Source organism: Manis javanica, chromosome 1 (assembly GCF_040802235.1).
Source record: "Manis javanica isolate MJ-LG chromosome 1, MJ_LKY, whole genome shotgun sequence".
Taxonomy (NCBI): domain Eukaryota; kingdom Metazoa; phylum Chordata; class Mammalia; order Pholidota; family Manidae; genus Manis; species Manis javanica.
The window spans coordinates 152,748,455-152,774,778 of record NC_133156.1 but is presented as its reverse complement, the minus strand read 5'-3'; the positions used below and the strand labels follow the sequence as shown (position 1 = coordinate 152,774,778).

Genomic DNA, 26,324 nt, shown 5'->3' with positions numbered 1-26,324 from the left:
CAGCGCTGCCACCACTCCAGCCTCTCCTCTGCTCTCTTGCAGCCGTGCCACTGTGTCGCCCAGAGCACTGGGCAGAGCTCTTTATATAGAGTCAGTAACAATGCATTGCCCACGTGTGTGCAGTGAGCCAGCCAACCAGGGCCAGGTGAGAATCCTGGCCACAGGAACTTTCATTTTATTCACAGCTACTTTCTCTTCCTCAGAAGACACCTTGGTAAAAGTTAAGTGCTGGCGCCACACACCATGTAGAATAGTCTCAAGTTCAGCAAAGGCCATGCTTGGAAAGTATGACGTAGTCAAGAAGGAACACCCGAAGAAGCAAGTACTCGAATTCTGGTGGCTCTGGTGGGGTGTTCTCTGTCAGGAGGTGCCAGGTCCTTACCGCGGAAGTGATGGTTAGGGCGGAATGCTTGGTAAATGAGCTGCAGAAAGGCCTCAGGGGCCTTTCTCTACCTCTTCAGCTTTGAAAATGTAAGAGGGCTTGCAAATGTTAGTAAAGAAATGAAACTGAAGCAGTTTCTGGGAGCAGTTGTGGCCTTGGGGCTCTGAAATACTGACTCGGGGCTTCTACATTTACAAGGACATGATAAATAAAGGGGAAGGTAAACAGGTTTGTTCAAGTTTGTGTAGATAAGGAATTTTCATAGCTGAGGCAGTCTGTATCTGCAGAGCAAGTACACAAATTGAGTTCTGATGAGAAAGCACTGACTTTGCCCCTGGAGCCATTAGAATACTGCTTTCCAGATCCTGTTTGTGCCCAGGGTAATAAACCGGACCAGGAGACTTCTGCGTCCTCCCTCGCCCTCCACTCCTGAAAGCATGCACACATCCCGCGTGACCCAGACTTCTGTCACATGGCAGTGGAAGGTCGGTTTTGCCCTTTTGAACTGTCACTATTCTGTTGTCCCTTCACTTTTGCCAATCTCTTAACTGTAATTTATTTGGTGCGTTTTTTCCCCGTTTATCCTTTAACACAGAATTATTTCCTTTATTTCAGAGCACTTTTATCTAAAAGGATAAAACCGTCCTTGAAATAAACATGTGGTCATTTGTCTCCAATAGTTGAGAATATTGCTACCTGTGGAGGAGTGGAAGTAACCACTGTTACTGAGTCAAACCGCTGAGTTTTCATGTCATCACAGATAACCATCATGAGTGGGTTCAAAGCTTTACTTAGATTCAGTCTGTATGGTTTTATTAGTTTATTTGAGCTATTCTCAGCATCTCATCGTTCGATTTGTTTTCCTAGTAGATGCTGAATTCTTTAAAAATTCAGTTATTTTGTTCGTTTTCCCAGCTTAGTGATTTGACCTGGTGCCAAGTTACTTTTGATGACATTTTTGCTTTCTTATTTATGCCATGAAAAGGCAGTGTTCCGTTTTATGCTTTGTGATGCTTAAAAGTTTGGCTTAAAGGACTGGATAGGCAGTTACCCTAAACTGAAACCCTTGACGTCAGGTCTGTTGATAAAGTTTATGCAGGGAGTCTCGCCCTGCAGTCACGAAGGCTTGAGTTTCATTTAATATTAAGTAACGTGAAGACACACACGCCCACACGCGTGTGCCTGGATGAAAAAGTACCCCAGGGTCCATGCCGCGTTCCTTTCCCCGGGCCTTTCTCTTCATTCTCTCTTGCACTTTGTTCTTTAGACATGGTATTTCTTGCAGGCTTGTGGTTGAGACGGGAGCTGGACGGTGGCACCGGCCTCTGGCGGCAGAGCAGAGGCCGCGCCCCGGGGAGGGGTTTGGGGGGCGGTGTCCCCGAGCAGCCCCGCCTGGATGCGGGGAGCGGGTCGCCCGAGGCCGCCGGGAGGCTGCCCGCCGAGCGTGCCTGTGCGGCCGCTGCGCTCTCCCGCCCTCACTGTTCAGCCCAGAACTTGTTTCATGGGGACTGGGAGGTCGAGGGCAAGGGAAGACGAGACAATATGTAATGTCACCTCCTACAGGCACATTTTGTGACAGAAACTGTTGAGAATACGATCATAGTACGATTTGGATTTCGCCTGATTCTCCTCAGGAAGCATGGAAGCCCAAGGCGGGAGGCAGCCCAGCCCTCACGGGCGGCCCCCAGCACTTTCTGGCCGCGGCATGCGCCCGCCTCTGGGCACCCGTGGGTCGGGGCTCAGCGGCACAGTGGCCCTTCTCCCCACGGGCCGTGGGAAACCGAGCCACGATTTGGGAAGCGGGCTGCGACCCGGCCCGGAAGGCGTGGCGCGCCCTCGGGAGCGGCCCTCAGAGCCGGCCCTGCCTCCCGTTGCAGCCGCCGGGCGGGTCTCCCCGAGGGCCCTACGCTCGTCGTTCCGTCAGGGCCGGACCGGAGGGCTGTCCTTGTTCGCCCCTTCCGCGGGCAACGCCCAGTGTGAAGTACGGTCGGCCCCCAGCATGCGCCGGGGCGGGCGCTAACCCGGGCGGCGCCTGGCCGCCCGGGTGAGCGGCGCCCCGTCCCCTCCCGACTTCCCGCGCAGGCGCGGTTGCGGTGGCAACGGGAGACGCTGCCTCGTTATCGGTTACAGGGCCTCGAGGCCTACGGATAGCGTCTTCGTGCTGGCATTACCTCTGGTCTGCGACCCCAGTCAGGACCGTAGGGGAGAAAACCACACGTAATTTGAAAAAGGAAGGTTCATAAAAAGAAGTATCGCCCCTAACGGGGCTGGAGCACCAGGGGACTAGCGATGAGGCGGTAGCGAGGACACTGGAGGGCGCCGGGCGGCCACTGCTCGCGGACACAGTGCCCCCGGGAGGAGCCCTGCCGCCCGAGGAGCGCGGCCGCCCCTTCGCCCCGCGGCCCCTGGTGGCCGGCCCCCGCAGGTTAGGGCCTCTTGGTGGGATGTGTCTTCCTGAGAAGAGCTCAAGCTTCCCAGTGACGGGATGGCGGGCCTTCTGGAGAGGGGCTGAGGATGGGAGCCCTCAGAGGAGGACCGTGCCAGCGACTCGGGGAGCCCGCAGCTCCAGGTGCGCGCCAGGCTCCTGCCATCAGGACGGGGCAGGCGGCCAGGCTCCCGTGGTCTGCATTCATTAACACGTCTTTTGATCACATTATGGGAAATCCATTTCATGGTAGCTAAAACAACTCCTTGCCCTTCTCTATGCACTTCACAAAATTTGAAGTTAATGAAAGAGAAAAAGCCTTTTTTAACTTAGCAAAAACAAACAAACCAAAATCAGTTCTGCTTGATCCTGCCCAATATTTTCAAATGCTGTTTAGTGTGGTAAAATGTATATGAGAACATGTCTGTGTCAAAAGAAAATAACTAGCAAGCAGAAACATGTAGATTTAAATTTGAAAGGGTTCTCATTCTCACTTGGGTGAAAGGTCTTTTCTGTGCCCCCCATGACTGAAATTCCCATGGTTTTCTTCTACTTTATCATTGGGGAAAGTAGATTCACATTCAGCTTAGTCACAAAATAAAAACTCCCACTGACTTCCTCTACCAACTTAGCTGAAGGTCAGTGTTCAGTGAGACATGCTTGGCTGAGTCAGAACTAAAATAAGAATGTAATTTAGAGCCAGAAAGCATGGTGCTTTAGCCATATAAGGATCTCATGGATCCACAGGATTTCCCTGGTAAGCTGGGCATTCTCTGAAGTCAGCCTCTTAGCTAAAAATAGTATTGTTCTATATTTGAGATACAAGGCTTGCTCAAATTTGTCTATTTTAGTCAGGACACATATCTTTTTAAAAAGATGTTTAGGGGCATGAAAATGTGTTAGTGGGTCAAAATACGAATAACAGGGAGAAATGATTTTCATAATGGAGGAACTGCTGCAGAGACATTTTCCAATGAAGATGTTTAAAAGTTCAGAGGAAAATTGTGCAACCTATGAAAGAGAATTTTGACATTGTTTTTTCAATTGACCAAACAGCTTCCTTGTTTGAGAAAACTTGTGAGATATCCTATAGATTTCAGACTGCAGTGATGACAGTTAAGTGAGTTAGCTTTCCTGAGAAGAGAAGGCTATGTTGAAGTACACGAGCCAGATGGAGTCGTCTGAGTTTCTGGGAGGGAAGTGGCTCCAGCACTCGCTCAGCTCTGTTGTCTAGTGACTTTTCACAGGGGGCATTTGACTAATTACACACCAAGAGGGTGATTGATACACAGACTCTACAGAAGGTTTTATGTTGAGGGTCTTGAGGGTCTTGAGGTGTTCTTGAGATGAGCACCTTTGCAGTACAGAACACAACGTTAAATCTTACTAAAATCTTACCCACTTGCTGAATGGGATTCCCAGCAACACCAGAGGTGCTAAACAGACTAGTCCTGGCTGTCATGCCCGAGACGGCTTCTTGGAGAAGACCTTGAGGACTGGGCAGGTTTCCGGAAGGCAGAAGTTTAGGAAGAAAGGGGCAGTAGGTTTCATCCAAGGAAGTTTATGTCACGTTAGATGTGCCACCTTGCACTAGAAACAGTTCATCATTGCTCTTCAAGATAAATCTAAACCATCACTTTGCAATAATCCTGTTTTTATTTAAAATCATATATATGTGTTGTCAAAAGAATAAATTGCTTTATCTCTAGATGTCAGGGGTGTGAGTGGCTCTCCTTTACCTTTTGCAGATGTTCTGTAATGAGCCTTTGGGCTCATGGGAATGGGGAGATTCAACAGCGAACCCAGTGATAGAGGGCCGAGTATGTGGGGCTTACAGAACCAGAGGCTGTTCTCTGTCCAAGTCCTTGACAGTTCTCTGCTATCAGTGGTTTTGCCTTGTAGCTGCTTTCCCATCTGGTGTCATATGGTAGATGCCCTGTGGGTGAGGATGTTGTGGTTACTGTAGAAGCAGGGTGCCCACTCCAGGGAGAAAGAATGCCTCCATGGAAGAGCCCCTCTCCAACTCTGCTGTATTGTTGGGGAGTGGAGGATACCCCAAGTCTGGAGCTCTCATCATCTTTCTCTGCACGTGTTCAGACGCTCTCTCTGAAGTAGCCCCGTTAATCTCTGAGAGTGTCATGGGAAAAGGGGGCACTGCTGTGATGGGCTCTGTTTCAGTCTGTCCTGCCCCAACTCCATATCGTTCACACACTGGTCTGGGGACAGGTATTTGCTACTTGGGTAGAGTTGGAAAGCTTGCCTAGAGATTGCCCAGAGGCACTTCCCAGGAAGTAGGCCACTAAGTAGGCTGTAAATACTTGTTAAGTGGTCAAGGCTGAGTAACTTAACTGTATTTGCAGTAATTTGTGCATCTGTGAGCAGAGTTTTTCTGACCTGTGGTGCACACCTGGCTTGTGTGACAGAACCCTCAGTGCACCTCTGCCTGATGGCTCCTGAGTGACAACTCATCTTCCTGTGGGCTTCAAGAGTAAAAACAGAACACTTCCAGACACTGGAGGAGGAATTTCTACCTCACCCTCTTTTACTAGAAACCCTGTATTTTAATTGTTAATTTGAGGACTAAAAGTGTACCTGCTATTTACTTTGTACAAATTTTCAACCTGAAGCTGAGTTGTGTTCACTCATTTTCTTGATGAAGGATGTGAACACACTTGTCAGAAGGCTTGGGGTGCTGCACATCTGAATCCCCAACCCCAAAAGTAGTGTCTAACTTTAGTCAGGTTTCATTTCAAAGTGAGCAACAGTCCCATGCCAGTAACCTCCAGTCACTGCTGGGCAGGTCTGGTATCTGGGATGAGTTGGGGGCAGGGTGGTGTAGGGAGGTCTTTAAGCCTGTTCCTTTTGTCTTTATTAGAGTTTTCCACCCAGTGTCCCCAGTTATTTCTGACATATTATAGCGAGGCCACAGGGGCTCTCCCTCCTGGGCCACAATCCCATTGGGCAAGGCTGATACAAGGCAGCAAATGTGCAACCTCCTTCATTTCAAGTCAGTCTGAGAAGCTGTGATGGCACCTTACTTTCACTGTCTCGCCCCTGTTGTCAAGAAAAATTTCTTTTTGCTTGTGCAATCAAGAATTAGGAAACAATTTTAATAGACAAGGCAAAATGGCTTGTTAACAGCAACTTCATATCCTTTCCTGGCCAACTGTGGTCTCTTTCCTTACTGTCTGTTGAAAGAAAACAGAGTGCATCTGTCCTGGTGGCCGGTAACCTCCCAGCTCTGTCATCTCTGCTTGCATGTCATGATTGCTTTGTTTTTCATAGTAGGAGGAGATCAGACTAAATTTTCCATATGGGTAGGATAGAGACTTGCAGTAAAAGGAATTCACTTTGCCATGTGCTAACTTAACCAGGCCACTTCAACAATTCAAATACCCTGGTATTCATGGAAGCCTTTGGTTGAAGCTGGAGAAGCTTCATCTAGTAATTATCACTGCCAGATGCCAGCGTTAGCCATCCACATAGATGTAGATCTGTCTGTGAAATGAGGTAAAACATCTACATTACCTTTCTCCTGTATTAGAGTCCCTTATTTTAGAAGCAAGTGGTCAAATGTTCAGCTTGGTTTTTTAAAACCACATAGATGAAATATTTGGTTATAATGTGCAAAATTCAGTTGTTGATATTTGGCATAATTTTAATTTAAAAATACCAGTTATTAAAAAGTTGATTTTTTTTATTTTGGCAACCATGTTCATGTTATATCCAGGCCTTAAGTATTTGAGCTCCTGGAAAGAGCTGCAGTTTTTGTGTGATACCTCTTCCAAGGTTAGTTATCTTTGGCTGTGGATTATGCCAGGGGGGAATTTGTTTTGGCTGAAATCATAGTTAGCCGAACTGGCGGAATCTAAAGCCCTGTAGCATTCTTGGTAGGTCACTGTATGGTCAGCTTGACATCAGACATGCCCTGTGTAGTTTAGCCTCCGACATGCCATTAGGCACTCCCACCCAGGGCTCTGCATCCTGCCTGCTGTGTGCAGCCTGAGTGTTTGTGTCTACCCAGAATTTATATGTTGAACCCCTAGTCCCCAAAAGTGATGATACTTGGAGGTGGGCCTTTGGTCATGAGGGTGGGCCTCCATAATGGGGTTAGTGCCTTAGGAAGGAGGTCCCATAGAGCCCCCTACCCATTCTACCACGTGAGCACACAGTGAGGGGTGCTGGCCAGAAAAGGGGAGGAAGCCCTCACCAGAACCTGACCATTCCGGTGCCTTGGGCTTGGACTTTGAGCCTCTAGACTGTGAAAATTAATTTCTGTTATTTACAAGCCGCCCAGTCTGTGGTGTTTTGTTATATAGCAGCCTGAACCAACCAAGACCCTGCACATTACATCATTCAGTAAGTGATGGAGTTTGGCACACAAAAGATGACCAGAAAATGTTGGCTTTATGAAACATAAATCTCTCTCTACTCTGGATGGATTTAAGGGATGTTTGGGGTTCAGACCTGCTCCATGGAATCTCCCAAAGACCCATATCAGCCATGGTGAGGAGGAGGGCTAACCAGATTATAGGGAAGATCTTGAGAAGAACCCTTAAGGAATCATGGGCCTCAGGAAACCCTAGTTCTTCAGCAAAACCACCTAACAGGCCCACTATTCAGACAAAATGGGCCTTTTTAAAAAACAGCTCCCCACCCTAGTTCAGGGGCTATTCTGATACCATTGTAGTGGCAATAGTAGCTGTCAAGAGAGTGTGAACATCTGGCTCATGGTTGTAATCATAGTCTAAAAGGATTGTTTGCATTTCTTAGAGTGATATTATTAAGTGCCAGAAATTGTTTCAAAATAACAAAATGCCTGGATATAAAATTTGAGCAATGCGTTTAGGCCTCAAATTACCCCCTTGTCCTCTTGAAAAATGACACACATTCCTTTAGCTCTGCTGTCTGGTAGCTGAGAGAGAAGGGATCGACCGACTGACTTACCTGCACAGCCCTTTCAGAGGAATGGTGCCCCTCATCTCTCAGTGGCTGCAAGGTTACTGACCCCTAGTCAGGCACCAGGGCACAGACAGCCTTGCTGGCACTGAAGGGGAAATCTGCATCGTACGTGCTTCAAAGGTGAATGAAATCATGTCTGCCTATATATTGTTCCCCAGCTCCCTTGTGTGCTCCTCGTGTGCTCACTGGGCACATGTGCTTTTTGTGTGCTCAGAGCCTGTGACTCCTATTACTTGATCATTCATTCAACAGGCCCTTCTTAGGTCCCCCAGGGTGGCTGCATCATGAGCGCATTGTAAAAGTCCCTATGTTCAGACATGATGTAAAATAATGTAGTAAGTAAACAGTGGAGTAGCATGAGCAATTCTTTTTAAGAAGCTACGGACCTTAGCAGAGAGCTGCCCGGGCCCCTAGGCCCCAAGTTCCCAGGCGTCCTTGCTCTCAACAGTTGCAGTGGGGGCCCTTCTGCACCCCCGGTGGTGGTGGCCCATCACCTTATCAGGTCCTTTGTCTTTTCACACGTTTCTGCCTAAGTGCCACATGTGAGGTGTAGAGCGTTTCTCTGTGAAAATCAACCGGTTGGGGTCTAGTGCTCAAAGGGAAGGGCAAATGAGTGAGACCTGGCCGTTGCATACCCTGTCCTACCACACATCTGCCCATTCCCATCTCCCAGGCAGGAGGGTCCTGGCTGATTGAAAGGAAAGGAAGAAAGGAGATCTGGAAAAATTGTAAACAAAGAACCAAAAGCTGTCTTACCATCCATATAAATGCTGTTAACACTGACTGATTATACAGGTAAAAATATTTGCATTGTATATAATATCTTTGATCATAAAACTGATTCTTATCAAGGTAACACCTGTTGTAGAGTTCTGTTCAGGGGTTCTGTGTACCAAGTACCCTCATAAACATAGTGCCAACTGTAAGAAGAGGAAGCCAGGAAAAGTGGAGGTCCCGTACCTGCCTCCTCTTAACACAATGCTCTTTAAATAGCATAACTTAAGGAGATAAGAGAATTTTTACTAGAGTCCCAGTGCTGATCTGATTTAGCAGAAGGGCACTATAGAACCAACTGCTGAAGGTATGGAGCAATGTGGAGGCCAATGGTAGAGGAGGGCTGAAGTATCTACTGCTCAGGCCCAGTCCTCTGGGATGGTTGGCCGTGAGAATCGTGAGCCTGCCAGTCCTTGGGGCTCAGACAGCAGCAAGTCACAGACCAGAAGCATGTTTGCTGTCCTTTCAGCCCGATGTCTTGTTGGTGACCGAGAGTCAAGTCACTTGGTTCATCAAAGGGACAGTTCAGATTAGTGGAACAGATACTCACAAGCTATTATGAGACTTTACTTTTCATTTCATACCTCTCTGTAGTACTGTTTTTCCCCAAACACATGTATTGTACTCTCTTTCCCTTCTTGTCACTACAATTATCTGGTGGACTGAAATCTCTAACTTACTTTTTTTTTTTTTTTGAGAGAGAGCATCTCTCATTTATTGATCAAATGGTTGTTAACAACAATAAAATTCTGTATAGGGGACTCAATGCACAATCATTAATCAACTCCAAGCCTAATTCTCAACAGTCTCTAATCTTCTGAAGCATAATGAACAAGTTCTTACATTGTGAACAAATTCTTACATAGTGAATAAGTTCTTACATGGTGAACAGTGCATGGGCAGTCATCACAGAAACTTTCGGTTTTGATCACGCCATATGAACTATAAACTTTAATCAGGTCAAATATGAAATTCATTTGATTTTTATACTTGATTTATATGTGGATCCCACATTTCTCCCTTATTATTATTATTATTTTTTTTAAATAAAATGCTGAAGTGGTAGGTAGATGCAAGATAAAGGTAGAAAACATAGTTTAATGCTGTAAGAGGGCAAATGTAGATGATCAGGTCTGTGCCTATAGACTAAGTATTAATCCAAGCTAGACAAGGGCAACAAAACATGCACGGATGCAGAAGATTTCTCTCAAAACAGGGGGGGTGAGGTTCTAAGCCTCACCTCTTCTAACTTACTTTTTGTACATAATCCACATATATATAAGCAATACAAATACATAATAAAAATTGGGACTGCACACCTATTGGAGCAGCTAAAATAAAAAATAACAGCAATCCCAAACACTGGTAAGGATGCAGAGGAAGTGAATCAGACTACATTGACTGCTGATGGCAATGTAAAATGGTACAACCATTCTTGAAACAAAAAACTGAATATTCATTTATCATACAACTCTGCAGTTTCACCTGGACATTTATCCCAGAGAAATGAAAACTTACACTCACACAAAAACTTATAAACCACTTTATTCACAGCAGCCCCAAACTGGAAAGTACTCCAATGTCCTTCAGTGGTTAAATGGTTAAACTATTAAACAAAGTCCATGGCATGGACTATTACCTAGCAATAACAAGGAGCAAGCTACTGATATATACAAATAACAGCTTGGATGGATCTCTAGGGTATAATACTGGATGCAAACGCCAAGAGGCCATATGCTGTATGAGTCCATTTATGTAACTGTCATTCTGTTCTGGCTGCTCTAACAAAAATACCGCTGACTGTATGGCGTCAACAACAATAACTTATTTCTCAAGGTTCTAGAGGCTGAGAAATCCAAGATCAAGGTGACCACAGATTCTAAAGAGGATCCACTTCCTGGCTTGACTACTGCCTCTGGTCGTATCCTCACGTGGCCCACAGAGTGACCCTTCTCTCTTCCTCTTCTTATAAGGATATTAATCCCATCATGAGGGCTCAGTGCCCCACTTTCAGACCTAATCTAACCCTAATCACCTCCCAAAGGACCCACCTCAATATACCATCACTTTAAAGACAGGGTTTTCAGCAGATTACTGGTGCCAACATTCAGGCCATAACAGAAATATTCTCTAAATTACAATTGCATAGATGAAAAACAGATTGCCTGGGGAGGAGCCAAGATGGTGGCATGTGTAGGGCAGTGGAAATCTTCTACCAAAACCATATATATTTTTGAAAATGCAACAAATACAACTATGAGTAACAGAGAGACCAGAGGATACAGTACAACAGCCAGGCTACATCTACATCTATGAGAACTCAGCACCTCACAAAGGGGGTAAGATACAAGCTGCGGCCCGGAGGGACCCGAGCACTCCCCCCACCTCAACTCACCAGTGAGAGAAGAGGAGTTAGAGCAGAGAGGGAGTGGAAGTGCAGGACTGCTAAATAACCAGCCCTAGTGATCCACACCGGGAACACAGACACACATGGCATGTTGTGCTGGATATTAGGGAAATGGAAAGGTAAAATCTGTGAGCAGGCCCTGCAGCCGGCTCCCCAGGAACAAAAGAAAAGCGACTGATTTTTTAAAGTCTTTAAGGGACAGGGGCCTCACAGCTGGGCAGAATTGTCCTGCCACACTCAACCCAGCAGGCTGGGAGTCCTGAGGAGCTTCAGGTGCACCAGCCCCCTGGGAGGCAGCACAGTTCTGAAGCCCCTCATACAATAAACAACCTGCCCTTTATTCCCCCTCCAGCGCAGCCCAGCAACAGCGGTGGAGCAGGCTGAGAGCAGCCACGCCCACATCAGCAACCCAGATTCTCCTCCCAGAGCGCAGCTGCCCAAGCCAGACCCAGGAGCCACCGCCAGTGCATGGCTGCCCGGCACAGGCAGAGGAAGGCGGAGCAGTGCACGAAGGAGCACCATTCTCACAGGAAAGCACACCCACCATGCCTGCCACTCCCCGCAGGGCTCTGGGCTGCCCCAAGGGCTGCTCCCAGTGTGCAGGGAACTGACACAGGCAACAGAGAGGGACAGTGCGACCAGCAAGCAGGAAGGGACTTGTTCTCCCAGCTGACACACGCGCCACCTGCCTACAACTACCTCTATCACCATGAAAAGGCAGAAGAATTTGGTCCACTCCAGAATCACCCAGATAACCCCCGAGAGAGGGCCTGGGGAGATACATTTAAACTATCTTCCTGAAAAAGAATTCAAAATAAAGGTCATAACCATGCTGATGGACCTGCAGAGAAATATGCAAGAGCTAAAGACTCAAGTTAGGAGGGAGAATACAGAAATACAACAATCTCTGGAAGGACTTAAGAGCAGACTGGATGGCATGCAAGAGACTGTTAATGGAATAGAAATCAGAGAACAGGAATACAGAGAAGCTGAGACAGAGAGAGATAAAAGGATCTCCAGGAATGAAAGAATATTAAAAGAACTATGTGACCAATCCAAACAGAACAATATTCGCATTATAGGGATACCAGAAGAAGAAGAGAGAGAAAAAGGGATAGAAAGTGTCTTTGAAGAAATAATTACTGAAAACTTCCCTTAACTGGGGGAGGAAATAGTCTCTCAGAAGATGGAAGTCCCCAGATCTCCCAACACAACAGACCCAAGGAGGAAAACAACAAGACATAATAATTAAAATGGCAAAGATGAAAGACAAAGACAGAGTGTTATAGGCAGCCAGAGAGAGAAAAAAGGTCACCTACAAAAGAAGACCCATCAGGCTATCATGACACTTCTCAACAGAAACCTTACAGGCCAGAAGAGAATGGCATGATATATTTAATGCAATGAAACACAAGGACCTTGAAACAAAAATACTATATCCAGCACAATTATCATTTAAATAAGGAGGGATGAAACAATTCCCAGACAAGCAAAAGTTGACGGAATTTGCCTCCCACAAACCACCTCTGCAGGGTATTTTAAAGAGCCTACTCTAGATGGAAGCACTCCTAAGGCTAAATAGATGTCACCAGAGAAAATAAAATCACAGCAAAGAAAGCAGACCAACAAAATACTAACTAAAGGCAAAAAATAAAATCAACTATTCACAAAAGCAGTCAAAGGAAACACAAAGAGTACAGAATAAAACACTAACATACAAAAGAATGGAGGAGGAGGAATAAGAAGGGAGAGGAATAAAGAATCATGAGATTGTAGCTCAATAAGCAAGTAAAGTTAGACAGTTATATAGTAAAGAAGCTACCCTAGAACCTTTCGTAACCACGAATCTAAAGCCTGCAGTAGCAATAAGTACATATCTTCCAATAATCACCCTAAATGTAAATAGACTGAATGCACCAATCAAAAGACACAGAGTAATAGAATGGATAAAAAGCAAGACCCATCTATATGCTGCTTACAAGAGACTCACCTCAAACCCAAAGACATACACAGACTAAAAGTCAAGGGATGGGAAAAGATATTTCATGCAAATAATAGGGAGAAAAAAGCAGATGTTGCAGTACTTGTATTAGACAAAATAGACTTCAAAACAAAGAAAGTAACAAGAGATAAAGAAGGACACTACATAATGATAAAAGGGTCAGTCCAACAAGAGGATATAACCATTATAAATACATATGCACCCAATACAGGAGCACCAACATATATGAAACAAATACTAACAGAATTAAAGGAGGAAATAGAATGCAATGCATTCGTTCTAGGAGACTTCAACACACCACTCACTCCAAAGGATAGATCTATCAGACAGAAAATAAGTAAGGACACAGAGGCACTGAACAACACACTAGAACAGATGGCCCTAATAGACATCTACAGAACTCTACATCCAAAAGCAACAGGATACACATTCTTCTCAAGTGCACATGGAACATTCTCCAGAATAGACCACATACTAGGCCACAAAAAGAGCCCCAGTAAATTCCAAAAGATTGAAATCCTACCAACCAACTTTTCAGACCACAAAGGCATAAAACTAGAAATAAACTGTACAAAGAAAGCAAAAAGGCTCACAAACACATGGAGGCTTAACAACACGCTCCTAAATAATCAGTGGATCAATGACCAAATTAAAAATGGAGATCAAGCAATGGAAACAAATGACAACAGCAGCACAAAGCCCCAACTTCTGTGTGACGCAGCAAAGGGCAGTTCTAAGAAGTAAGTAGTAGCAATCCAGGCCTATTTAAAGAAGGAAGAACAATCCCAAATGAATAGTCTAAAGTCACAATTATTGAAATTGGAAAAAGAAGAACAAATGAGGCCCAAAGTCAGCAGAGGGAGGGACATAATAAAGATCAGAGAAAAAACAAATAAAATTGAGAAGAATAAAGCAATACAAAAAAAAATCAATGAAACTAAGAGCTGATTCTTTGAGAAAATAAACAAAACGAATAAGCCCCTATCCAGACTTATTAAGAGAAAAAGAGAATCTACACACATCAACAGAATCAGAAATGAGAAAGGAAAAATTATGACCGACCCTACAGAAATACAAAGAATCTTAGAGAATACCATGAGAATCTGTATGCTAACAAGCTGGAAAACCTAGAAGAAATGGACAACTTCCTAGAAAAATACAATCTTCCAAGACTGACTAAGGAAGAAACAGAAAATCTAAACAGACCAATTACCAGCAATGAAATTGAATCGGTAATCAAAAAAGTACACAAGAACAAAACTGGTCCAGACGTATTCACCACTGAATTTTATCAGACATTTAGACAAGACATAATACCCATTCTCCTTAAAAATAGAAGAGGAGGGAATACTTCCAAATTCATTCTATGAAGCCAGCATCACTCTAATACCAAAACCAGGCCAAGATCCCACAAAAAAAGAAAATTACATACCAACATCCCTGATGAACATAGATGCAAAAATACTCAACAAAATATTAGCAAATCGAATTCAAAAATACATCAAGAGGATCATACACCATGATCAAGTGGGATTCATTTCAGTGATGCAAGGATGGTACAACATTCGAAAATCATTCAACATCATCCACCACATCAACAAAAAGAAGAAAAACCACATGATCATTACCATAGATGTGGAAAAAGCATTCTACAAAATTCAACATCCATTCATGATAAAAACTCTTTTAACAAAATGGATATAGAGGGCAAGTACCTCAACATAATAAAGGCCATATATGACAAACCCACAGCCAACATCATACTTAACAGCGAGAAGCTGAAAGGTTTTCCTCTAAGATCAGGAAAAAGACAGGGATGCCCACTCTTCCCATGTTATTGAACATAGTACTGGAGGTCCTAGCCACAGTAAAGAAGTCAAACTATCACTATTTGCAGATGACATGATATTGTACATAAAAAACCCTAAAGACTCCACTCCAAAACTACTAGAACAAATATCTGAATTCAGCAAAGTTGCAGGATACAAAATTAATACACAGAAATATGTTGCTTTCCTATATACTAACAATGAAGTAGCAGAAAGAGAAATCAGGAAAACAATTCCATTCACAATTGCATCAAAAAGAATAAAATACCTAGGACCAAACCTAACCAAAGAAATAAAATACTTATACCCTGCAAACTATAATACACTCTTAAGAGAAATTAAAGAGGACCCTAACAAATGGAAACTCATCCCATGCTCTTGGCTAGGAAGAATTAATATTGTCAAAATGGCCATCCTGCCCAAAGCAATCTACAGATTTAATGCAATCCCTATCAAATTATCAACAGCATTCTTCAATGAACTGGAACAAATAGTCTTAAAATTCATACAGAACCACAAAGATCCTGAATAGCCAAAGCAATCCTGAGAAGGAAGAACAAAGTGGGGGGATCTCACTTCCCAACTTCAAACTCTACTACAAAGCCACAGTAATTAAGACAATTTGGTACTGGCACAAGAACAGACACACAGACCAGTGGAACAGAATAGAGAGTCCAGATATAAACTCAAACATATATGGTCAATTAATATACGATAAAGGAGCTATGGACCTACAATGGGGAAATAACAGCCTCTTCAACAGCTGGTGTTGGCAAACCTGAACAGCTACATGTAAGAGAATGAAACTGGATCATTGTCTAACCCCATACACAAAAGTAAATTCAAAATGGATCAAAGGTCTGAATATAAGTCATGAAACCATAAAACTCTTAGATAAAAACATAGGCAAAAATCTCTTGGACATAAACATGAGCAACTTTGAACATATCTCCCCGGGCAAGGGAAACAAAAGCAAAAATGAACAAGTGGGACTATGTCAAGCTGAAAAGCTTCTGTACAGCAAAGGACACCACCAATAGAACAAAAAGGCATCCTACAGTATGGGAGAATATATTCATAAATGACACTTCCAATAAAGGGTTGACATCCAAAATACATAGAGCTCATGCACCTCCAGAAACAAAAAGCAAATAATCCAATTAAACAATGGGCAGAGGAGCTGAACAGACAGTTGTCCAAAGAAGAAATTCAGATGGCCAACAGACACATGAAAAGATGCTCCACATCGCTAATCATCAGAGAAATGCAAATTAAAACCACAATGAGATATCACCTCACACCAGTAAGGATTGCCGCCATCCAAAAGAAAGACAGCCACAAATGTTGGTGAGGATGTGGAGAAAGGGGAACCCTCCTACACTGCTGGTGGGAATGTAAATTAGTTCAACCATTGTGGAAAGCAGTATGGAGTTTCCTCAAAAAACTCAAAATAGAAATACCATTTGACCCAGGAATTCCACTCCTAGGAATTGACCCTAAGAATGCAGGAGCCCAGTTTGAAAAAGACATATGCACCCCTGTTTATCACAGCACTATTTACAATAGTCAATAAATGGAAGCAACCTAAGTGTCCATCAGTAGATGAATGGATAAAGAAGTGGTACATATACACAATGGAATATTATTCAGCCATAAGAAGAAAATAAATCCTACCATTTGCAACAACACGGATGGATCTAGAGGGTATTATGCTCAGTGAAATAAGCCAGGCAGAGAAAGACAAGTACCAAATGATTTCACTCATCTGTGGAGTATAAGGACAAAGAAAAAAACTGAAGGAGCAAAACATCAGCAGAATCACAGAACCCAAGAATGGACTAACAGTTACCAAAGAGAAAGGGACTTGGGAGGATGGGTGGGAAGGGAGGGATAAGCATGGGTGGGGGGAAGAGAGGACATTATGATTAGCATGTATAATGTGGGTGTGGGCAGGGCAAGGACTGTACAGCACAGAGAAGACAAGTACTGATTCTACAGCATCTTCCTACACTGATGGACAGTGACTAATGGGGTATATGGGGGGACTTGTTGCTGGGGGAAGTCTAGTAAACATAATGTGCCTTATGTAATTGTAGATCAATGAAACCAAAAGAAAAACAGATTGCTGATTGCCATGGGTTAGGAATTACAGGGCCCGGGGGAAGGTAGGTTTAATTTAGAGATGGCATGAGGGAGATCTTAGTGGTGAGGAAAGTACTATATCTTAATTGGGGTGGTGGTTTTAGGTATTTACCCCTGTGACAAAATGACAAAGACCTATAATGTCAAACTCCTTGTTTGGATGGTGTACTACATTCACATGAGCGTAGTCACTGGGGAGACTGTGAAGGACACGAATGACTTCTCTGTACAATCTAGGGAACTTACCTGTGACTGTGTAATTATTCCAAAATAACAAGTAGAACTTTGCTTGTGGATCTTTCTCTTCATTTTTAATTCCTTGGCAGATAAGTGAACTGATTTTGTTACATGCTCTTGACCTTTAGCTTTATCTAGCTCTACTTTTCTGTCTAGTGGAAATAATACTTGTTGTTATGAAGTTAATAAAATTATTAGTTACATTTTTGGTCTACTGATGACTCAGAATGCTTATCAGACTGGTAGCTGATCTGCTCTTTCATTTTTTCATGGTTTGCAAGACAAAGTAAATGGGTTAGATGGGTTATTAACCCCATTTCATTCATATGCAGATAATAACTGCACACCTGCTAAGTGATGTGCTCTGTTCCTGATGCTGGGGTATAGGATGAACAAGATGAAGTTCCTACACTCATGGAGGTTACATTTTTGGCATGTGAAGTGAGGCTGAATTCTGTCCCCAGTTCCCCTGGAGTCTCTGAACTGAAGGGAAAAGGAGCCGCCCATTCCCTGCCTTGGTGCTCTGCTCTGCAGGCTCATGTCTCTAGGTGACACTACCTCTGTGTGGGCAGGATACTTTGCGTCTGCTGATATGATCCTGGCAGGAGAATGAACATGATTTGCAATTACTACCTAGTATGGATTAAACCTGTAAGGAATATTGTAATGAAAGCAAGCAGAGCCTGACAGCTTCCTTCCTTAGGCATTGGCAAATATACCAGATGCTGAAAGCACCCTTACAGGATGGGTTCCACAAAGAGGTAAAAACTGGAGGCAGGTGTCTGAGTCTGAATTTGGGACCTTCCACTTGGAGCAGGCCACTTAAACTCTCTTAAGGTCAGTTGTCTTGTTTGTTATTTATACAGGATAAGTTACCTCTATATGAAGTTAATGTGAACTGGTGAGTTGGAAGATCATAGTGGTGGGGGGACCTCCTTCTGTTTCACCAAGGTATTGTCTAAAATCTTCCAGGGGAGGCCAAGTCCCCATATTCATGGGCTTGATCCTAGTATACTGAACTAAAGAAATTTAAAGATAATTAAAGATTGATATTTTGAAACAAGGAGTGTCTTAGGTAAAGTAAAAATGTGAATAGAGAGAAAATAATCAGGTTAAGAGGGAAGAAGTTATCTGGTTAGGAGGCTCAGGTTGCTCCCCACTACGTACGTACCATGGTACCCCTAAGTCAGCACAGTGTGTTTCTGGTCTGTATGTGTGTCTGTCCATGCCCAGTGCCTCCTCTCTCTATTCCACACGGGCATTGTAAAAAAAAAGTAGACTATGAGGTAGTTTCTTTATTTAAAAATGGTGAGTCTTTTGCTCCAACAGCCACAGGCTTTGGGCCTGGGCAGAATTCATAGCCTGCAGGCTTTGAGTTTCTGGCATGTATTCTGAGATCTTTAGTGTTCAGAGTGGGAAAACTAGATCTCATGTTCTGCTTCTAGCCCCATTTTGTACCCACTACCTGATCTTTTCTAGTTCACCTGTTTGCTGTCCAGTAATTATGTTTTATCATTGTCTTCCACAGTAGTTAATAGCATCGGTTCCAGAACCAGACTACCTAGGCTTAAATCCTGACTCTACTACCTGCTTACTAGCTATTCACCCACTGTGGGCCTCAGTTTCCCCATCTGTAAGTAATACCTACCTTATTAGGTACTTAGTAACATTTAGATCTCATTATTTATAGCTATTACTGCGCAGCCTGGCTGCGTTCTGTCTGCTGTTGAATTCCTGGCTCTCCTCTCCTGCCTCTAAGGTGACCTGCTCTGTTGGTCAGTTTGCCTTTTACCTCTTCTCTAGATTTTCTCTCTCAAGTGCCCTTTGGTACCTTGGGATGGGACATTGGGATGTGAGAAAGATTCTGAACCCCTTTATTGCTCCTGGTGCTACTTTGTATCTTCATGACTAAAACTATTAAAGATGACAGTAGAGGGAAGGAATGGAGCAGGTAGGCCAGCGGCATCCTTACTTAGTCGCGAAAGACCCGGGAAACATTGGCTCACCCAACTTACAGGACTAGCCGGGGCCAAATAGAGTTCTGCAGAGACTCCAGCTCCTTCCCGTCTCCTCCTGCACCCATTCCGTGAACACATTATCCAGCCCTTACTGGGATCCAAGAGCAAAATAAGTAAAAGGCAAACGTAGCTCCTGGTTTCGGGGTGGCACCGCTGTGGGAAGGCAGCCTTACAGCACGGGCAGCGAGCGTGAGGGCAGCACCCCCCGGCGGGGGGCGTGTTGGAAGGACAGGGTTTCTGGGGCGCTCGCGGGCTCTCCGAGAGGCTCTCGCCGGCAGGGCTGAGGAGCGCGGCGTCGGTGTCGGTGACGCCTGGGCGCGTGGCCGCCCCTCCCCTGGAGCTGGCCCGGCGGCCCTGAGTGTGCTCGTGCCTGCGGACGGCCCGCAGGAAGGCCGCGCCAGCAGGCGTGTCCCCGCGCCGCCAGATGCCCGGGGCTGCCGGCCGTGTCTCCGTGAGTCGGGGCTGACCCGCCGGCTCACGCGTCGTCCGGCCGAGCCCTTTGCTCGGGGAAGCGGGAGGCCTGCCTGTGCCCGGCGCGCGCCGCGGCGCCATGGCGGGCCCGGGCCGCCCGCGCCCCTCGGCCATCCCCGAGCACGAGGAGGCCCCCCGGGCGGCCCCGCTGAGCGTGCGCCGCGCCGCCGCCGACGAGGCCGAGAGGGCCGAGTCCAGACTGCAGCGCAGGCGCAGCGACGTCAAAGTCTACAAGGAGTTCTGTGACTTTTATGCGAAATTGTAAGTGTCCCCTCCCTTGATCCAGGCGGCCGGGGCTCGCCGGCACCTGCAGGGAGCCCAGGAGCGGCCTTCCCGGGTGATGGGGGCCTTGGAGGGCCGCTGCCCCGTCGGCAGGTGGGGTCCGTGGGCAGCAGCATCCGGAGTCGTCAGGGAGGCGGGGAGCTCTGGGGTCAGGGTTTCTGAGAGAAGGATTTTATGCTCCAGAATGCCCCGCAGTTCCGGGGCATTTGGGGGCTTTACAGATGATCAGGGTACACACACATGTCTGTTAGGTTGAACAACCAGCAGTTTAAAGTAGACGAACTGGGTTTCTTAATACCGTCTCTGGGACTCAATGAATGAATGAATAAATAAGGATGCTGTGTAACCAGCAAATATATACTTAAATAAAACATGCCGATAACTCTTGAAAGTTAGTCTAATTCATGTTATTAAATGAGTTTTAGCAAAGTGTTTTTTTAAGTGCAGCATATTTAGGTGAACTCATATAAGACTGTTGACCTCATTCAGAGTCATGACTGGGAATTAATTATATTGCACACCCCTAGACTTGTCAGTCAAGAGTTCAGGAGATTTTAACTGACCTGATTTTCTATTTCTATTAATCCATTCTGTGTGGTGTTGCAACAGATATTTTTACAACTCATAAAGAGCTCTGTGTAAGAATAATTGGGCAGATATAATTACATTGTAACCAAAGTTCTTGGGGGACTCTCAGCATGCTCTTTGGATTTTGCATATTTTTGCATCTCTGGCAGAGAATTTGTTTCACATACTCTGATAAATGTGACACTTGAATAAAGATGACCTCGGTCACATCAGCTTTTCTGTGTAGCACATTTGTGGAAGTAGATAAGGTAAATCAGCTGTGACTGGCCCGTAAGGAAGATTCTACACTAAAGGCTTTTTACATGTGTATACTCTATGTTCCCCAACATATATATTCCTTGTCATCAACACTTTCTAGTGAAAATCATTTTTTGAAAATTGCCAATTAATTATAACTAAATGACAGCTTAATAATGATCATGACCTTAAAAAAATAACTTCTATCATATGTAGTATGACATATAAAAATCAACTGTAAAAAATATACATAGGTCAGTGTATGTTCATCAGTTGTAACAAACCTACCTCCCTGGTGGGGATGGTGGTGGTGGAGGCAGCTGTGGGGCGAGGCGTATGGGACATCTCTGTACCTTATGCTAGGCTTTGCTGCAGACCTAAAACTGCTCTAAAAACAGTCCATTAAAAAAAAAATGCATAGTGCCAGAGGGTCAGAAAGCAGAGAAGAAAGGGAAATGTAATTAGTTCAGCAGGTTGTTGAGATTATTGACTTTTTTTTTCTGAAAGTTTCCACTAATGTTGTTTCCTTTCTTTTGCTACTTGTTAGTAAAAGGAATACTCCTTCAAAAATACACCAACTGCATTATCTCTAAAAAAAACTTATTTTTCCTGTGTATGGGGAAAACTATGTGCTAGTTTTTATACTGTATCTACCTGTTTTCTAACTATTCAAGTATTTGAATTTGAATATAGCCAGGCTAGCCAGTATGTACCATAATGAGTAATAAACATGTTGGCGGTGAACACTTTGGTCTTGGGACCCCTTTATACTCTTAAAAAGATTATCATGTTCCCCAAAGAGATTTTGTTTATCAATATTTACTGTATTCAAAAATAAAACTTTAAAATTTTTAAATATTTGTTAAAAATAAACTCATTACCTTTAATATCTTAATAAATATTTAAATTATTTAATTTTTATGAAAAATAGCTGTTTCCAAAATAACAAAAGCTAGGTGGGAAAAGTGGCATTGTATTACATTTTTGCAAATCTCATTAATGTCTGTCTTAATAAATGACAGTTTCTCACATCTGTATTCATCCTGTTGTAATAGTTGTTTTAAATAAAGTATATCAAAATATGGCCTCCTACAGAGATATAGTTGGAAAAGGGAGGACGTTTTGAACCCCTGAAAGGGTCACAGTGGCCTCTACACTTTGAGAACCACTGATGTAGGTAATCATGAATCAGGACATCCCAGAACATTCCTCTCTTCCAGCCTTTTTGAAGTTCTATTAAAAGCATTGAGGATTTGGTGACTGTTTTGACAAGGTTTAAAATTAGTAATGATGCTTTATATTTGAGTGGTATCTTCTGGCTTCCAAAGTGGTTTTATAAACTTTTTCTTATTTTATCCTCAAAGCAGTACTAAGAATTACTGGGGCAGGTGTGGGCTTAGTATATACTTCATCAAGGGACACCTGTGGATTTTGGTCAGGAAAAAGGGGATGCACAAAACATCTTCAAGAGCTTTGGTAAAACTGCCACAGTTCTTCTGGTTTATAACAAAGCCAGGTGAAAAAGAGAATTTTACAGTTTTCTCCCGAACCCACAGTAACTTTGAAATGACAAAGTAGAAAATTTATATTAATATGAGACTTAGGCCAGGTTTGCCAAGCAGTGAGGTTGCCTCCCTATCTCCCCTCCTTTTTTTGGTGGCCATTTATTACTATACTTAAGCCTAGTAAGTGAAGTTGAGTTTTGATGGCTATGGGGTTATGGGCATGGTACTTTTGAATGGGGGTGGTTATGGCAAGGCTACAAAATGGGAATACTGTTCTTTGAAACATCTAGGGGGAAAAGGCAAAGCTGTCTTGCACTGGGGCAGCATAGAGGTGAAACTAGGTGAGTCTGAACATGTTTGCTGAGTAAACAGTAAGACCTGACAGGAGGTGTGAATTGCCTGTGCAGTGGGGCCTGTTGCCCCCTTGGCCTTGCTGGGTGCCAAGAAGGTTTGGGAGAGCCTGGGCAGTAACTGCACAAGGTGCACTGGCTCCGAATCTGGGTGGCCAGGGGCTGTGCTGGGCACCAGACACACAGGTGGAGCTGGTGCTCTGAGTGGGCATCTGAAAATACCCAGCCAAATGGCGGTGGACAGTTGGCCAATACCTGCTCTGCCGAGGGGCCTTTCTCCACTTGAGGCCCTCAGAAGTAAAACCGTTCTTTATGTGGTATCCAAGGGCTCTTCCGAGAACAAGTAATTATCTAGGTATATGCTTGAGTATAACGGTTTTCTTCTTCCAAACTGAGCAGTGCTTCACGGGAACTTGGGATTGCTCGCTGAACACCTCGTGAGTGTTTCATGGAGGAGCATGACTGGCCAGGGAGTTCGTTACCAAGTCCCCTGGCTTGTCAGTCCTTACTCCATGGACTGGTCTCATTTTCCTGATCGGTAAAGCCTGGTACTGTCCTTACCACATCCTCTCCAGTGGTTGAAATTGGTACTGTGATCTGGTTGTGATTTTTTAAGTGGGGACCTGGATTCTGGTCCTGTATCTTTAATTAACTGGTGAGCTTTGTGACACTGAGCCAATGACCACACCTCTCCAGAACCTCTGTTTCATCATCTGTAAAATGTAATGGATCTTCGTAATATAACACCCTATGGGTTTATGATATATTTTATAATATTAGTGTTCAGTATTTTGGATCTTGCACATTTTAAAATTTTGTCCTCCTGATTAGATTATTGGCTAAGACACATTGGCTGGTTTAAGAGTTCCTGAAGCAGTTGTCCACAGGAGCTAGCCCCAGAGATCCCGTGTCTAGGCCTTGACATGGCACTCAGTGGACAGGCAGTTAGATTCTGTTCTCAGAAGGGAGAGGAGTTGGCTTTGAGCTATACTAACTTGTGGGTTTTTAATTAAGCTACTTATCAAAATATAAACTCAAGTGCCTTGAGGACGTCTCTTGACTTTTGATCTCTGTGCCCCTAGCTCCTCACAGCTGGTAGGAACTCACCTGTGTTATGTTTAGCAAGAGAAATGCCAAAAGTGTTAGAGAAAAACAGTCTCCAGGGAGGGACTGGTGTGGGTGGGTGAAGTAGGTTAAGGGGCAAATAGGCACAAAATCCCAGTCATAACATAAGTTAGTCACGGGATTGATAGTACAGCGTAGTGAATATTCAGTGATTCTGTAAAATCTTACTGTGGTGGCACATAATAACCGCACTACTTGGGGTGAGCACTTAATAATGTAGATAACTGTTGAATCACTGTGTTGTATGCTTAAAACCAATATAATGTTGTATATCAACTATACTTCAATAAGAAAAACTCAAACAGAAAGAGAAAAACAGACTCCACGCCGGAGGCCCCTTCAGAACCTAGGATGCTAGGGCAGAGAGGGGACAGCTGGAGTGGAGTCCTTAGGGCACAGCGGGAGGTGGGCTTGGCGGGTGAAATTCGGTGTTTGTGATCAGGAAGAATGCGCTCTTTGGCTCATGGTGGCGTTCGGCCTCGTGGCCAAGACAAGGCCGACAGCCAGTGATGTCCTGCCCCTTGTCTCCTGTAGCAACATGGCCCACGCCCTGGCCAGCGCCACCTGTGAGCGCTGCAAGGGTGGCTTCGCGCCCGCCGAGAAGATCGTCAACAGCAACGGTGAACTGTACCACGAGCAGTGCTTTGTGTGCGCCCAGTGCTTCCAGCAGTTCCCCGAGGGCCTTTTCTATGAGGTAAGTCGGCTTGTCGACGCGAGGCCCCCGGCCCTCTCCCCAGCGTCCCCCTTTCCGGAACACCGCGCATGCCCTGCCCTCCCCACTGCTCTCAGGCTGCCAGCGGAGCTTTGCTCGCATGTTTTCTCGGGGGGGTCTGAATTTGGAGGCAAGTACTGGGGGTTCTGGGGCGGCTCTGGTTTGGAAGCGAGTATGGGGGTATCCTGCCCATGTGTAGCTCTCCTGTGTGTCTTAACCGTTTCTCCAAATACTGTCTTTCTTGATCCTCCTGAGTTCTGTGTGGTCTCCGCTTCCTTTGCTATTTACTCTCAGCATCACTGAAACCGCCTTCCCAAGAACATAGCTGCTCTTGGGACTGGTCATCTGAAGCTGACTTCATGCTGTTCATGAAGATAAGTGTGGTGTATGTGTGTGACTGATTAGATAATTCACTTTTCCCAGTCTGCTCCTTGCATATTTGCATATCTGTGCACATGTGTCCCCCTGCATGACAGTATATGTACAAAGAATCACATGACCGCCAGAGCCGGCTGCTTTTTGGTATCTTTTGCCTGGGAGAATTTTTAATCTTCCTGTTTTAAAAGCCATTCCTGAGGAAGGAAAGGTGGTTTTTAAAGGTCACTAATAAGTCATTTGCCACTCAGACAGCATTTTGCCGTGGAAACAATGCCTCCTGAGAGTGAGGTCCTCAGGCCAGCCTGCAGGAAAGCTGTTTCCCCAGCCTGGGCTCATGAAATGCAGGAGTAGAACAGAGCTTCAGGAAACAGCTTTATGAATTCTGGTTGAGGAACACTGTTTTATTCATTATGGCACAGGAGTGGAGCCCAGGAAAAGATCTGGGCCCTAGTTGAGTCAAGAAAAGCTTGAGGCCAGTGGATGAGGCCATCTGGCTGAACAGGTTAAGGGAAAATAAACCAGCTAGATTCTCAGAACATAACTGATGGCAAAACAGACTGCAGCTCCTAACTGTTCAGACCAACTATATTCAAGATGGAGGTGCAGAAATGACCTACAGTTACCCCAGAGCTCACAATGCTCCTAGGCATACTGAAGATCACACCCCTTGGCACCATGACAGTTCCCAGGCCAACCCTGTCTGGACAAAAAGGGGTATAGCCCCTGCTCCCCCAAACCCCCTCCCTGTTCTGAGTAAACCACACCTTTCCCAATAAATATTCCCCCCTGCTTAAACTGCAGCCGTAAGACCACAGAACCAGAGCCCCACTGCACCGCTCACCTCTGGAGTACGCCCACACTCCCTCCTTGAGTGTGTACTTATGTTTCATTAAACCACACTTTGCTTGTACCTGCTTGACCTCATGAATTCTTTCTCAGAGTCAAGAACCCTCTCCCAGGTTGAAGTCCCACCTAGCTGGCAGGGAGACCTCCCCAAATTGAATTGCACGACAACTGGAATACATCATTGAGCTCCTAATGTGTCCTAGAAGAACACATTCCCTAAACACAAACCCTAGCAGTAGGATGGAGATTCTCTGTTCTTTCAGTTCTTCCTAACTCCTTCCCTGGGCAGTGGGACTCTCTTTTAATTATCATGGCTTTTGGGATGGGAAGGCTGGGTGGGACAGGAGCAGAAGAAAGCTGCGGGCTCAGGGTTTGGATCCTGGCATCGGGAGTTACACGCCCCTCCCTGAGGTTGTGTGTGGGTCTGCCTGTAACGATGAGGGTAGCAACTGGGTTCATCATGGGAAGGAAATCCCTGGAGGCCGAGGTGGTGAGAAGGAAAATGGGGGAGCTGGAAGGCAGTGCTCAGGCCAAGTGACAGGACCTCGGGCCTGCTTCTGTGGGGTCAGCAAGGCACTCTGCAGTCAGCACAGTGGAGGTGTGCGGGCTGCGGAGCAGCAGGTAAGGCTCCGGGACTTGGCCTGCAGAGAAA

General features: G+C 45.0%; 1 protein-coding gene across 9 annotated transcripts in view; it reads left to right on the top strand.

The window, feature by feature from the left end:
• LIMS1 (LIM zinc finger domain containing 1) overlaps positions 1 to 26,324 on the top strand; it is a 194,685-nt gene that overhangs the window by 133,600 nt on the left and 34,761 nt on the right. For 6 of the 9 annotated variants that reach the window (XM_037015438.2, XM_037015439.2, XM_037015441.2 and 3 more), the window contains exon 2: positions 24,271 to 24,430. In XM_037015438.2, the coding sequence (XP_036871333.1) occupies positions 24,271 to 24,430 (160 nt within the window). Of the gene's footprint in view, positions 1 to 19,077; positions 19,911 to 24,270; positions 24,431 to 26,324 lie in introns of those variants that run through there. The other 3 variants (XM_073238767.1, XM_017680432.3, XM_017680433.3) reach the window with 3 other exon arrangements.